Genomic DNA, 14,349 nt, shown 5'->3' with positions numbered 1-14,349 from the left:
CTCATGCTAGCCAAATTCCTTGCACCAAGTAGAGATACTACTTGTGCTTCCAAATATCCTTAAACCCAGTTTTGCCATGAGAGTCCACCATACCTGCCTATGGATTGAGTAAGATCCTTCAAGTAAGTTGTCATCGGTGCAAGCAATAAAAAATGCTCTCTCAATATGTATGACTTATTAGTGCAGAGAAAATAAGCTTTGTACGAACTTGTTGTGGAAGTAATATAAGCGGCAGACTGCATAATAAAGGTCCACATACAAGGGGCAATATAAAGTGACGTTCTTTTGCATTAAGATTTCATGCATCAACCCTAAACGCACATGACAACCTCTGCTTCCCTCTGCAAAGGGCCTATCTTTTACTTTATGCTTGAGTCAAGGTGATCCTCACCTTTCCCTTTTTCATTTTATCCTTTGGCAAGCTCCTCGTGTTTGAAAGATCATGATGCATATATCCAATTAGATGTAAGTTGGCATAGGCTATTATTGTTGACATCACCTAAAGGTGAATATGTTGGGAGGCAACACAATAAGCCCCTATCTTTCTCAGTGTCCGGCTGAAACTCTATAACCACAAGTATTGCGTGAGTGTTAACAATTATAGGGGACTACGATATAGTTGAGTATGTGAGCTTGCTGAAAGCTCTATTATTGACTCTTTCTGATGTTACAATAAATTGCAATTGCTTCAATGACTAAGATTATAGTTTGTTAGTTCCCAATGAAGTTTTTGAACCATTCTTGACATTGTGAATTGCATATTACTTGAACATAGGAAATCATATGACAAAATCCATATATGTTGCTGTTATTAGAATGATCATGATGCCCTCATGTTCGTATTTTATTTTTATCGACACCTCTATCTCTAAACATGTGGACATATTTTTCGATTTCAGTTTCCGCTTGAGGACAAGCGAGGTCTAAGCTTGGGGGAGTTGATACGTCCATTTTGCATCATGCTTTTATATCAATATTTATTGCATTATGGGCTGTTATTACACATTATATCTCAATACTTATGGCTATTCTCCCTTATTTTACAAGGTTTACCATGAAGAGGGCGGATGCTGGCAGCTGGAATTCTGGCTGGAAAAGGAGCAAACATTGGAAACCTATTCTGCACAACTCCAAAAGACCTGAGACTCCACGAAACAACTTTTTAGATTTAATAAGAATTTTTGGACAAAAGAAATAGGCCAGGGGGGCCACACCCTGTCCAGGAGACAGGTGGCGCCCCCCCTAGGGCGCGGCCCCCTATCTCCTGGGCCCCCTAGTGGGCTTCCGGCGTCCATCTTCTGCTTTATGAAGGGTTTTCCCCTGGAAAAAATTGTGGGCAAGCTTACGGGATGAAACTCCGCCGCCACGAGGCGGAACCTTGGCGGAATCAATCTAAGGCTCTGGCGGAGCTATTTTGCCGGGGACACTTCCCTCCAAGAGGGGGAAATCATCACCAACGTCATCACCAATGATCCTCTCGTCGGGAGGGGGTCAATCTCCATCAACATCTTCACCAGCACCATCTCATCTCAAAACCCTAGTTCATCTCTTGTATCCAATCTTGTATCAAAACCACAAATTGGTACATGTGGATTGCTAGTAGTGTTGATTACTCTTTGTAGTTGTTGCAATTTGGTTTACTTGGTGGAAGATCATATGTTCAGATCCTTTATGCATATTATTACCCCTTTGATTATGAACATGAATATGGTTTGTGAGTAGTTACGTTTGTTCCTGAGGACATGGGTGAAGTCTTGCTATTAGTAGTCATGTGAATTTGGTACTCGTTCGATATTTTGATGAGATGTATGTTGTCTTTCCTCTAGTGGTGTTATGTGAACGTTGACTACATGACACTTCACCATTATTTGGGCCTAGAGGAAGGCATAGGGAAGTAATAAGTAGATGATGGGTTGCTAGAGTGACAGAAGCTTAAACCCTAGTTTATGCGTTGCTTCATTAGGGGTTGATATGGACCCATATGTTTAATGTTGTGGTTAGGTTTACCTTAATACTCCTTTTTGTAGTTGCAGATGCTTGCAATAGGGGTTAATCATAAGTGGGATGCTTGTCCATGTTAGGGCACTACCCAAGTGCCGGTCCACCCACATATCAAATTATCAAAGTACCGAACGCGAATCTTATGAACGTGATGAAAACTAGCTTGACGATAATTCCCAATGTGTCCTCGGGAGCTTCTTCTTCATTATTAGAATTTGTCCAGGCTTATCCTTTGCTACATAAAGGATTGGGCCACCTTGCTGCACTTTATTTACTTTATTTACTTTTTGCTCGTTACTATTTATCTTATCACAAAACTATCTATCACCTACTATTTCAGTGCTTGCAGAGAAAACCTTACTGAAAATCGCTTATCATTTCCTTCTGCTCCTCGTTGGGTTCGACACTCTTACTTATCGAAAAGACTACGATAGATCCCCTATACTTGTGGGTCATCAGCACCTATGGTGAAGGTGGCGCCGGAGGATCCATCCTCATCGACTGGTACCTGCTTGCTGTCCGCCTTGTCTTGGGTGAACAACTGCTTCTTCTTGGTTGGCGCACCCCCCTTGGCCTTGAGGGTGTCGGCGTCGGTGGGCTGCGCCACTGCGGCCACCTTGAAGGCGAGCTTGAGGGCCTGCAGAGCATCCTTTGTATCTCCTACCACGGTAAGGACGCCGCTGCTCCCGGGCATCTTCATAAGGTTGTAGGCCGGGTGAGTCGCTGCCATGAACTGGGCCAAGGCAGGGTAGCCGAGGATGGTATTGTACGGGAGGCCAATGGGGGTGATGTCGAAGTCGACCAGCTCCGTGCCGGGAGGCGGATCTGCCCCAGGGAGCCAGTGGAACTGCCTCCGACGCCCGAGAAGGACTTGCTGGGTCGGAGTCGCTCCAGGGGCACGTGGAGGAGGCTGAAGGCCTCCACCGAGAGCACGTTGAGGCCGGCACCGCCATTGATGAGGGTCCTGGTGACGGCCACCTGGCAGATGGTGGGAGTGCACAGCATCGGGAGCGCACCCGAGCAGGCGGTGTTGGCGGGGTGATCATCCAAGCTGAAGGTCAGTTCGGCCTTGGGTGCCACCCAACTCGAAGGAGCTTCGCGTCGCGTGAGGGCGGTGCCGATCTGGCAGATAAAGGCTTGATGTGGCGGCTCGAGGGTGGCGCTTTCGAGCCGCCCAGGAGAGCTGCAACGATCGAGGGCACCGGTGCAGCATAATGGGTGAGGAAGAGGTTCCGCAGCTCCTCCCAGGAGGCCACTGAAGCCATTGGCAGGTGGAGCAGCCACATGCGTGGAACGCCGGTGAGGGCCATGGGAAGCCAGTTAGCCATGACCCTGTCGTCGCCCCCGGCCTTGAGGACGGCCTCCTGATACGCCAGCAGGAAAGCTAGCGGATCCGCCGGGCCATTGTAGCGCGGCGGCATCTCTGGCTTGAACTTGTTCGGCCACTGCACCTGTTGCAAGGCGGGGACCAAGGCTCGGAGCCCCCTGGCCCCAGTGCCGGTGTCGGTAGACGGAGCGGGCGGCGCGTTGTCCGCCATGAGGGCGAAGGCGGTGTTGATGGAGAGCGGGTCGATGGAAGGGAGAGCTCCGGCGCACCCCTACCTGGCGCGCCAAATATCGGATATCGGGTTCCGACAAAACCCTTAAGGTTCGAACTCTGGGGTGCGCGCGAAGATCTTCCTCCTACCGATCCACGTCCCAACGCCTCGCTGTGAACCTAAGCTACACGATGAACAACACAAGGGGCACAAGGTTTATACTGGTTCGGGCCACCGTTGTGGTGTAATACCCAACTCCAGTGTGTGGTCTGGTGGATTGCCTTAGGGGCTGATGATGAACAGTACAGAGGAAGAACAGCCTCGCGAGGGGTGTTCTTGTGGTGGTGTGCTTGGAGAGGAGTTGCTCCGTCTCTGTTGGCTTTCGGTGAGATCTTGATGATCGTCCCTCCCTACTGTGGTGGCTATCTCTATATATAGAGGCCCTGGTCCTCTTCCCAAATATTGAGTGGGAAGGGCGCTAACAACGGCCATTTTGAAGGGGAACATCTAGTACAAGTTATCCTTACTAAAGTTGGTCTTCGGCTGCCAAAGGCACTGGCGATGACGCCGTCTTGGGCTCCACGGTGACCTCCATCCTGCCGCTCTCTTGGTCTTGGTCTCATTGCACCAAAATGGTAACCTTTGCTTGATGCCTCGGTACCCCGCGCCTGCGCTTGCCCCCTTTGCACCAAAGAGGAAACAAGGACACTTCACAGGCCGGCGCCCGCCTGGCGCCCGCCTGGTCTCGATCGCCATGGCTTGCGTCACGAGTACCTCGTGAGGTACCCCTGCCTTGATCTCTCCGCCTCCTCGCGAGCCTGCGTGGTGAGGCCGTCCGTGAGGAAGCCTTGCATCGTCCTCCCCGCGAGGCTTGGCCCTTCACGAGGGTCTTGAGCTTGAGTTAATGCAGATGGGCCGTGCTGGGCCACCCCTTGAGCCACGCCGCAGGCCGTAGGCAGGCAAGTCTTGGGACCCCCGTTCCCAGAACACCGACACAACCAACACACGCACTAGCTAGCATGCAAACACACCGGTCAAGCCACTAACGGCTTGCCCCACTAATCTCTGCACTAACTGCTCACACGTCCATACTTTGAGTCACTCCCAAGTTTCTGCAGATGGAAAAGCCGTCACTTGGTGCATGCCGCAACTGCCTGCACCCGCTTCTTTCTCCATCTCTGGTCTGCTACACAACTCGGTCGGCCGGACTCCTCACAGACTGACACATGCAGCTAACTAATCACAACCCATTTAGCTTTGCATTGTGCACGTGAACACAACTCTACGTGCACACACTGCCGCAGCTTTAACTACATGGATGAACTGGAAATAAACATGGCGCACACACACCTAAACAACAATGGTTAACACCAACAATCACCCCCTTAACCTTGTTGTGCTTTATTGGAAACTCCATGTCAACCTTCAGTATAGCCCCGGGTTGTCGGCGGCAGTCGCATCGGCTAGAAGCGCCGGCTCCTTCTTTGGCTCGGTGCAGTCCCTCGAGTATTGCCCATACTCTTGGCAAGTGTAGTAGCGGACCTTCTGGATGTCAAAGTTTCTCTTCTTCTTGCCGGCGCCGCTGAGGTAGCGAGCAAGCCACTCCTCTTCCGTGAGGAGCAGGCGACTCCCACCACCCTGGTCGTAGTTGCTGGCGCCATCGTCCAAGTCGCTCCGGTCCTCCACCGTTTTGAGCCTTCCCGCAAGCTCTTCCATGGACATGGTTTTAAGATCAAGAAGCTGCTCAATGGCAATAGCTACCTGGGTATACTTGGACGACACGATGCGGAGAAGCTTCTTCACGACCTTCACCTCATCGAGGTTCTCGCCGAGCGTGCGCAATTTGTTGGCAATCTTGTTCATGCGCATGGCGAGCTCATTGAGGGTCTCGTCGCTCCTCATGCGGACGGCATCAAACTCCTTGAGGAGAGTCTGCGCCTTGGCCTCACGGACGCAGGCATCGCCGATCCGCATGATCTTGATGGCATCCCATGCCTCCTTTGCCGTCGCTTTCACGAACTTGGCACCACGCACACTTGTGCCTTTTTCTGTATTTCTTCACACACTGAATGGAGTGGATTACATGGGATTAAGTAGAGCAGCCAACACACGCACTAGCTAGCATGCAAACACACCGGTCAAGCCACTAACGGCTTGACCGACTAATCTCTCCACTAACTGCTCACACGTCTAGAATTTGAGTCACTCCCTAGTCTCTGCAGATGGATAAGCCCTTACTTGGTGCATGCCGCAACTGCCTGCACCCGCTTCTTTCTCCATCTCTGGTCCGCTACACAACTCGGTCGGCCGGACTCCTCACAGACTCACACATGCAACTAACTAATCACAACCCATTTAGCTTTGCATTGTGCATGTGAACACAACTCTACGTGCACACACTGCCGCAGCTTTAACTACATGGATGAACTGGAAATAAACATGACACACACACCTAAACAACAATCGTTAACACCAACGCGTAGTACGTACGTCTTAATAATTGTGCGGCCTAGTCTCATTTGTCACGTACTCCCTCCGTCCGTTAATACTTGTAATCAAAATGGATAGAAGGAAATGTATCTAGACGTATTTTAGTTCTAGATACATCCCTATTTATTTATTTTGATGACAAGTATTTTCAAACAGAGGGAGTACTTTGCGAAGGGCGCAGTCCATGGATGGGGTGTAAGAGGTAAAAATACTTGCTTTAAAATTCCATGGACCGATGTTGCTAAACTGCTCCCATACAAAACATGAAACCCCCTTGAATTGGGGTACGTATACATGCATATCTACTAACCCTTATTATGATCACAATACTATATAGTACTTATATAATAAGTACTTTTTTTCGAGGGAAGGGGTTGAAATGCAGAGAGAAAAAAAATGAGGAGAGGTAATAAGTATAGGTGTGGTCAAACCACATGTCCTCTCAACGGTGATCGATCTTCTCATCTCATCAGGTGGTATAGTGAGGTTTGTATATGTGTGAGTTTGTGGTTGTCGAACGATGGACACATGACCTCGGCCTGGGCGTGGCGGGGTCACATGAAGTCGAACTCGTCCTCCAAGGCCCCACGGGCGAGCTCGAAGCACGACTCGGGAAGATCCCGGGACAGCGAGCGGATCGGGAAGACCGCGGAGCCGCGGTCGTCGTCCGGCGGTTGCTGCTGGTGCCACGGGCTGAACTTGGTCGGGTCGAATGGGTAGGGCTCGGCGTCGTCGCGGAACATGTCCATGTGCGGGAGCGGCTCCACATTGCCGCAGGTCCAGGTGCCGGTGCCGGTGCCGTTGCTGTTGCTGGAGCTGTCGCCGCCGCCTGTGTAGGCGCTGTACGTGGTGGCGTCGGAGCCGACGCCGGCGTAGTCACACAAGGAGTAGGAGCCCTGCATGCGCATTGCGGGGACGTTTGTCACGGACATGGGGTCGAAGCTGCAGTCGACCGGGGAGTGTGGCGCTAGGAAATCGTCACTGCCAACAGAGCCGCCGAAACAGCCGTCTTCCGCAGCGGGGACTAGCTGCTTGCACTTGTCGTGCGGCTCGGCGACAGCGGCAGCGTCATTGAGCGATTCGTGGGTGGTGGGGTCGATGCGCTGCTGCCGGAGCTTCTTCTTGATGCACGAGTTCCAGAAGTTCTTGATCTCGTTGTCGGTCCGGCCTGGCAGCTGCGACGCTATCTGGGACCACCTGACAACCAACATAAAGGAGTAGTGCAGTTGAGGCGTGTCGACGTGTTTCTGTATGTAATATCGTCGTGTTTCTGTATATACTTACCTGCTTCTAAAGTTCCGATCAACATCAGAAAACAGTGAACTCACTAATAAAACTTACTAATTGTACTACCTGTTGCCGAGGATCTTGTGCAGGCTGACGATGAGGTCCTCCTCTTGCTGGGAGAAGCTGCCCCTCTTGAGATCAGGCCTGAGGTAGTTGATCCATCTTAGCCTGCAGCTCTTGCCACATCTCTCCAACCCTGAACAATTAAGGGAAACACATTTGAGTTCTTGGTCAAGCAAGAGATACATAGCAGCATGGGCATATATGAATGAAGAGATTACGTTACCGGCGAGCCTTGGGACGGAGCTCCAGCAACCGTTGCCGTAGCGAATGATGTGGTTGTAGAGCTTCTCGTCCTCCTCCGGCGACCACAGCCCTCTCCGGAGCTTGGGCTTGTTGGACGAGCACGCCACTGCTGCTGCCGCCTCGCGTCCCATCGCACGCATATGCGTGCTCCCGGGTGGAGTGACTAGTGAGCGAGCGCGGTAGCGGCCTGTGATGGCAACAATGATGGTGAGACACGGCAGGGCAGGGCACAGGCGATATAAAAGCGACACTTATCTCGGCCACACACACACAGACACAAGCAGTTCCAACAATGCTTGAGCCTTAAGATAATTGTATAAAGATTTAATTAACAATCAAATTAAAGTGGAGCTGAGCTAGCTAGCTCACTCAAGAAAAGAAAAGGGCCACTGCGCTGTGTGTGTGTGTGTGTGTGTGTGAGAGAGAGAGAGAGAGAGAGCAGGGGGGCAACATAAGTAAAGTGGGGTTGAAGCAACTGAAAATAGGCGAGGCCCCCGTGGGCAGGCCTAATGGATGGGGCCAGAGGTTGGATTTAAGGTAAGGTAGCTTCAGTTGCGGGGAAGAGTCCATCAAGTACAATAATCAATCTCTCATGCCAACAAACCCAGCAAGCTGCATGTGCCCGCCCCATGCACCATCTCATCCGCATCGTCGTTGTCATCTGTCTAGTGTACTGTATAAAGGTGCTTAGCCTTTTATCATTATTGTTGGTAACCTCCTTGCCCTTTTTCTAGCTCCTTTCCCTCCAATTCTCCGACTTGATTAGTTGGACTCTATGTCACACTGATTATTGTACATGTGTAAATATGCATGTGTTTAATTTCGCCTGCAATCTTGGAGCTGTTAGCTAGGGCTGGGTGGACCGGAATAGCAAAGCCTAGAGTCTAGTTGCATGGATGTACATATCATTTGAAAATATAACATTCATCATTTCTCGGTTAGTTTCCGTCCCAACATTTTCACCAGCGAGCACTATCAGACGAACAACCAATCCCGGTCGCGCCTCTATTGGATGACACGAGGGAACATCGCCTGCGCCGCCAACCGAAGGCAGACGCCAGGGAGGGTAGCGGCGAGGCCTATAGAACTCTCGAATCCTTCTTCTGAAAGTGATATAAAACTGCTAGTTGAGACTGAATCCTTGAATATTGCTCGCCCGTCCTACCTGGGTCTGACAATTGGTTTCAGAGCCAGATTTATTCCTTGGAGGCGACTGGATATGGGTGCCAAGGAGAAGTTGGAGGAGTCGTAAAATCCTTCCCCTCCCTCCCAAATCCTGGCGGCGGTGTATTACTAGGCGGCGCATGTGGCGGCGATTCATTCGGGTGCAGGTTTGGAAAAAGGAAGTGCTTGCTTAAACTCCTTGTTTTAGTAGTAAAATCCCACCCTCCCTTCCGAATCCGGTGTACCTCGGCCGCAGGCGCAGGTTTGGGCAAAAGAAGTGGTTGCTTAAACTAGCAGTTTTATACCAATTGTTGAAGATCTGGAGCCAAAGGCCCCTTTGTCCCACCAGAATTTTCCACACCTATTTGGCAATCAAGCACCAATTCATAATCTTAGAATTAATCACCCCAAGACCTCCCAATTCTTTGAGGTAGCATATGGTTGGCCGCAAGTAAAAATATATACATCAGAGACTGCAAACCAAGAACCATTCTCCTCCAATCGAAATCAATAGGAACATGCTTCTTGTATCTACATCATAGCATACATGCCGTTTGATTATCTACCAATGAAAACGCCACTAAAAACTTTCACCGTCAAACTAAAAAATTATTAACTTTGAAGTGTAAGCAGACCTTTTAGCAGGAGAGCAACATAATTGCTAGCTTCCGTATAAGTTCAGTGCGTTTCTTAACCATAAACATCATTTCCTTATCAAGTCATTCTCTATGTGTTTATTTCATTCTGGTGCAGTGGTGCCTGCAGGCTGCAGTACAGGAGATGGATACAGAGTCCTTGGAGGTGGAATACAAAGCTCTACTAGGTGATGGAGCTGGAGAAGTTGAGTACTTCCAGTCTCTTGACGAACGAATCATTAAAATGAAGGTGTTTTGCCGATACTCTTCAGTTTTGTTGCTCCGTGATTAAAATTAATTGACTTCCTTTTTTCCTTCTCATGGAGAAATACATATACGTTACTTTCAGTGATGCCGTGTGCAGTTTTAAGAAGTTGAATATCTTTCTTTGAAGGGAGTTTCTGATCCTATGAAATGTCGTTGTGGACTGGAGTATAATGTAGAACTAGGCTGACAGGACCTAGCGAGAACCGTCGTCAGAATTCAGCAAAAACAACAAGAACGCTCAACTTTGGTGGGGAATTGCGACTGGATTTCAGATTGGATCGAAGCGACCAAGCTAGGTTTCGCCAGCCGGAACACGGCGGCTTCAAGGGCCAAGCCCAGAAATCTCTAGAATGCCCTCTCCAGAAGCCGGATGATGGATTAAAAAGACCCGAGTGGGTGAAAATGAGAGAAAGCGACAGCTTCAGCTCGAAGAGCTGCAGTAAAATTTAGAAGTAAGGTTACACAACTCAGGGTCGTTCATCTGAAGATCTACGGTAGATAGACGCGGTCATGAGCGTGAAGCGGTACGTTGTCCAGCTGTCGTAGGATTGAAGATTGACGGAGGAGATGAACCCGGAAACGCGAAATGGTACTGTGGTGTTTCAGGCTGTTGTCGAACATCTCTGTCCTGACAACCCCCCCCCCCCCCCCCCCGAGAGCAGACTTGCCCTCAAGGCTGGAAACTGTGGAAGACTTTCTGGATGAATGCCGCATCTTCCCAAGTCGCTTTGTCCACCTGAAGATTTGTCCATTTGACCAACCATTGCACGACATGAATGCTGATATCTCCTTGTACTCTGGATATCAATTTGCGTTGCAGAACCACTTCAGGTTGAATGAGGATATGTCCATCTTCATCCAAAAGTGGCAACTTGGGATTGGGTACTGCATCTGGACCAAGGTGTTTCTTGAGTTGGCTGATGTGGAAAGTGGAGCGTAGTTTGCAATCAGCAGGAAGGAGGAGCCTGTATGCCACTGCTCCAATCCTCTCTAGTATCTTGAAAGGCCCATAATATTTTGAATGGAGTTTCAAGTGCCTGTGGATGCTAAGACTAGTGTGTCTGTATGGTTGTAGCTTAACATACACCATATCTCCAACATTCAGATGTTTATCAGATCTTTTCTTGTCAGCAAAGTACTTCATCCTCTCTTGGGCCTTCAGCAAGTTCTCTTTTATTTGTTGAGCAATCTCATCTCTGTCCATTTCAGCTTGTGAGTGATCACCATCTGGTGGGGGAAGCATGAGCTCTGCAATAAGAGGTGGTGGTTTGGCATACAGTGCCTGAAAAGGGGTCATATTGAGTGAGGTGTGGAAGCTAGTGTTGTACCACCACTCAGCCATAGATAACCATTTATGCCACTTCCTTGGGTGTGAAAATGCCATGCATCTCAAGTAGTTTTCAAGGCATTGGTTCACTCTTTTAGTTTGGCCATCAGTTTTAGGATGATAGGAGGTGCTCAGGTGCAATTTAACTCCCATTTTTGTGAACAATTGCTGCCACAACTGACTGGTAAAGATCATGTCTCTGTCAGTGACAATGACAGTAGGAAGTCCATGCAGTTTGAAGATGTTGTCAGCAAAAGTTTGAGCTACTGTTCTCACAGTGATTGGATGTTTGAGGCCAATGAAATGTGCATATTTGGTGAACCTGTCAACCACCACAAGTATGAGGTCCTTGTTTTCAGACACAGGAAGTCCTTCCACAGAATCCATGGAGATGTGAGTCCATGCAAAGCCAGGGACATGCAGTGGTTGTAATAGTCCAGGAGAAGGGGAGTGATGAGCTTTGTTTATCTGACACACAGGGCACCATTGCACAAATGATTTGACTCCTTGTCTCATGACAGGCCATGTAAACAATATTTCCAATCTGTGACATGTAGCTCTCTCTCTCCTGAGTGTCCTCCCAGTTCTGAAGTGTGAAAAGCTTGTAATAGTGATGATCTCAGTTCAGTGTTGTTCCCAATGAGAATCTTGCCCTTGTACCTTAACACTCCACTAGTGAGAGTATATGGGGGGTGTCCTTTAGGAGCAATAGCTAGTTCAGTCAACAGATCAGAGCACTTTTTATCACTGTTGTAACTATTTACCACTTCTTTGATCCAGACTGGTACTGCAGCAGTAGTGGTCAGTGTTTGCAAAGCATATTTGACTCTGGACAGTGCATCTGCTACCTTGTTTCCTTTTCCCTTCTTGTATTCCACAGTGAAATTGTAACCCAAGAGCTTAATAAGTAGTTTATGTTGAATGCCTTCAGTCAGTTTCTGTTCTTGTATATGTTAAAGGCTCTGCTGATCAGTTCTTATGATAATGGAAGATGAAGCAAAGTAATGTTTCCTTTGTTTTAGTGCTTCAATGATGGCCAGTGCTTCTTTATCATAAGTGGACCACCCTGCTGCTTTTGGGCCCAAAGATTTGCTGAGAAGAGCTATAGGTTGCCCTTTTGCATTAACACTGCTCCTATGCCATATCTAGAAGCATCTGCTTCCAAGATAAAAGGATAGGAGTAGTTAGTCAGAGCAAGAACTGGTGCTTGAGTCATACATTCTTTGAGAGTTTGAAAAGCTAGAGTTTGCTTTTCCGTCCAAGTGAAAGCATCTTTCTTCAGTACATCAAACAGGGGCCTACAAGTAATTCCAATGTTTTTTATGAACCTCCTGTAGTATCCTGCTAGGCCCAAAAAACTTCTTAGTTGAGTTACATTTTCAAGAATAGGCCACTTGGTGATTGCCTCCACTTTAGCAGGATCTATAGATACTCCTTCAGCAGAAATGACAAATCCTAAATATTCCACTTTCTTTTGTGCAAACATGCACTTGGACTTTTTACTATATAGTTGATGTTCTCTAAGAGCTTTGAAAACCATTGTGAGATGTTTCAAATGTTCTTTGTAGGATTTGCTAAAAACCAGGATATCATCAAAGAAAACCAAGACACAGATCCTTAGGAATGGTCCCGAAACTGAATGCATTAGTTGGTGGAAAGAGGGTGGCCCATTTGTCACTCCAAAAGGCATAACCAGAAATTCATAGAGACCCATGTGTGTGCTGAAAGCAGTTTTCTCAATATCTTCTACTTTCATTCTGATCTGATGATAGCCACTCCTAAGATCAATCTTAGTGAAGATTGTTGCTCCATGCAATTCATATAAGAGATCCTCAATCATAGGGATGGGATACTTATTTTTGATGGTGTAAGCATTCATTTTTCTATAGTCCACACACAGTATCCAGGTGAGATCTTTCTTCTTGACCAGTATTGCTGGGGAGGAGTAGGGGCTGCTGCTTAATCTGATTATTCCTTTCTGTATGAGATCTTTAATGATTTGCTCCATTGCATTTTTCTGTTGAGGGGGCATCCTGTAGCATCTTTGATTGATGATAGGTGCTCCAGGTTCTAAGTTGATTGCATGATCACAAGATCTTTTTGGAGGAATGCCTGCAGGTTTTTGGAAAACATCCTTAAAATCTGTCAGCAATTTGGATATTTCAGAAGTATGTTCCTGTACTTGTCCATTGTCCATTGTGACAGGTTGCATCCACAGTAAAGCTCCAGATAACATGTCATCCAGAACATGGTCCATCTCTTGAAGTGAGGTTGAGCAAGGACTAGTAGGCAGAGTTTCATCTATAAAGGTTTTCATTAGTCCCTGGTCATCTCTGATTGTCAGTGTCATGTTTGGAAGATCAAATGTAACTGGGCTGTGTTTATACATCTAGTCAGCCCCTAAAATCCTATCATATCCAGTGAGTTTGAGGACTCTGGAATCAGAGCAGAAAGATTTCCCTTGGATGTTGTAAGTTTGTTTGCTGTAGGAAAATTCACTGAATAAAGATCCTCCATTTGCTACAGTTACTTTAACTTGCTTAGCTGGTGTCAGATCACAACCAGCTCTTAAAGCTATCAAAGGAGAGAGGGAAGTGGTAGTGCTACCACTATCAACAAGGGCTAAAGCCATGGTTGATCCAATTTGCACTTGCAATGTGAAAGTGTGTTTTGGTTGTTCCTCAGGAGTGCCATTTGCAGCATGCATGGATATTTTCAGTTGCTGTGAATCTGAGTTGTCCTCCTCTGTGTCAGTTTGTTCCTCTTCAGCATCTCAGTGTATATAACATCAGGATTCACTGTGTTTTGTTCTTGTAGAGCTTGAATTTGGGCCTTTTGAGACATTTTGCACACTTGTTTGTCACCAGGAAACCAAGGCTCTCTACACTTGTAACATATCCCCTTTTCTCTTGCTTGCTGAATGACAGTAGCTGCAGGAACTACAGGTGTGCTAGATGTTCTATTGCTTTCAACAGTAACAGGTTTCATGTAGTTTGTTGTGTAGCTCTTATAGTTGGTAGGTGTGGGGCTTGATGTCTCTATTCTCCTTGCAAGCCACATTGGTCTCTGCATGTTGTCAGGTTGGTGACTGATAACCCGCAAGTATACGAGATAGTTGTAGCCTCTTTCGATAAGTAAGAGTGTCGAACCCAACGAGGAGATAATGGTAGAACAAATACTATCTCAAGTCCTATCGCCACTGGTACGACTCTACGCATGCTTGACGTTCGCTTTACCTAGAACAAGTATGAAACTAGAAGTACTTTGTAGGTGTGATAGGATAGGTTTTCAAGATAATAAAGAACACGTAAATAAAGAGTAGGGTCTGTTTAGA

General features: G+C 47.7%; 1 protein-coding gene across 1 annotated transcript; it reads right to left on the bottom strand.

The window, feature by feature from the left end:
- Window positions 1–6,223: 6,223 nt before the first annotated feature.
- On the bottom strand, window positions 6,224–8,108 carry LOC123069798 (myb-related protein Hv33). Its single transcript, XM_044492735.1, has 3 exons — window positions 7,603–8,108; window positions 7,383–7,512; window positions 6,224–7,226 (listed from the first exon to the last, which is right to left on the bottom strand). Exons 1-3 carry the CDS (start codon window positions 7,760–7,762, stop codon window positions 6,584–6,586), a joined length of 933 nt encoding a protein of 310 aa, XP_044348670.1. The 5' UTR covers window positions 7,763–8,108; the 3' UTR covers window positions 6,224–6,583.
- Window positions 8,109–14,349: the final 6,241 nt, after the last annotated feature.

This window comes from Triticum aestivum, chromosome 3B (genome assembly GCF_018294505.1).
Source record: "Triticum aestivum cultivar Chinese Spring chromosome 3B, IWGSC CS RefSeq v2.1, whole genome shotgun sequence".
In the NCBI taxonomy this organism is placed as follows: Eukaryota; Viridiplantae; Streptophyta; class Magnoliopsida; order Poales; family Poaceae; genus Triticum; species Triticum aestivum.
Note: the sequence above shows the minus strand (reverse complement) of the source record. Positions and strands in the feature narration are given on the sequence as shown.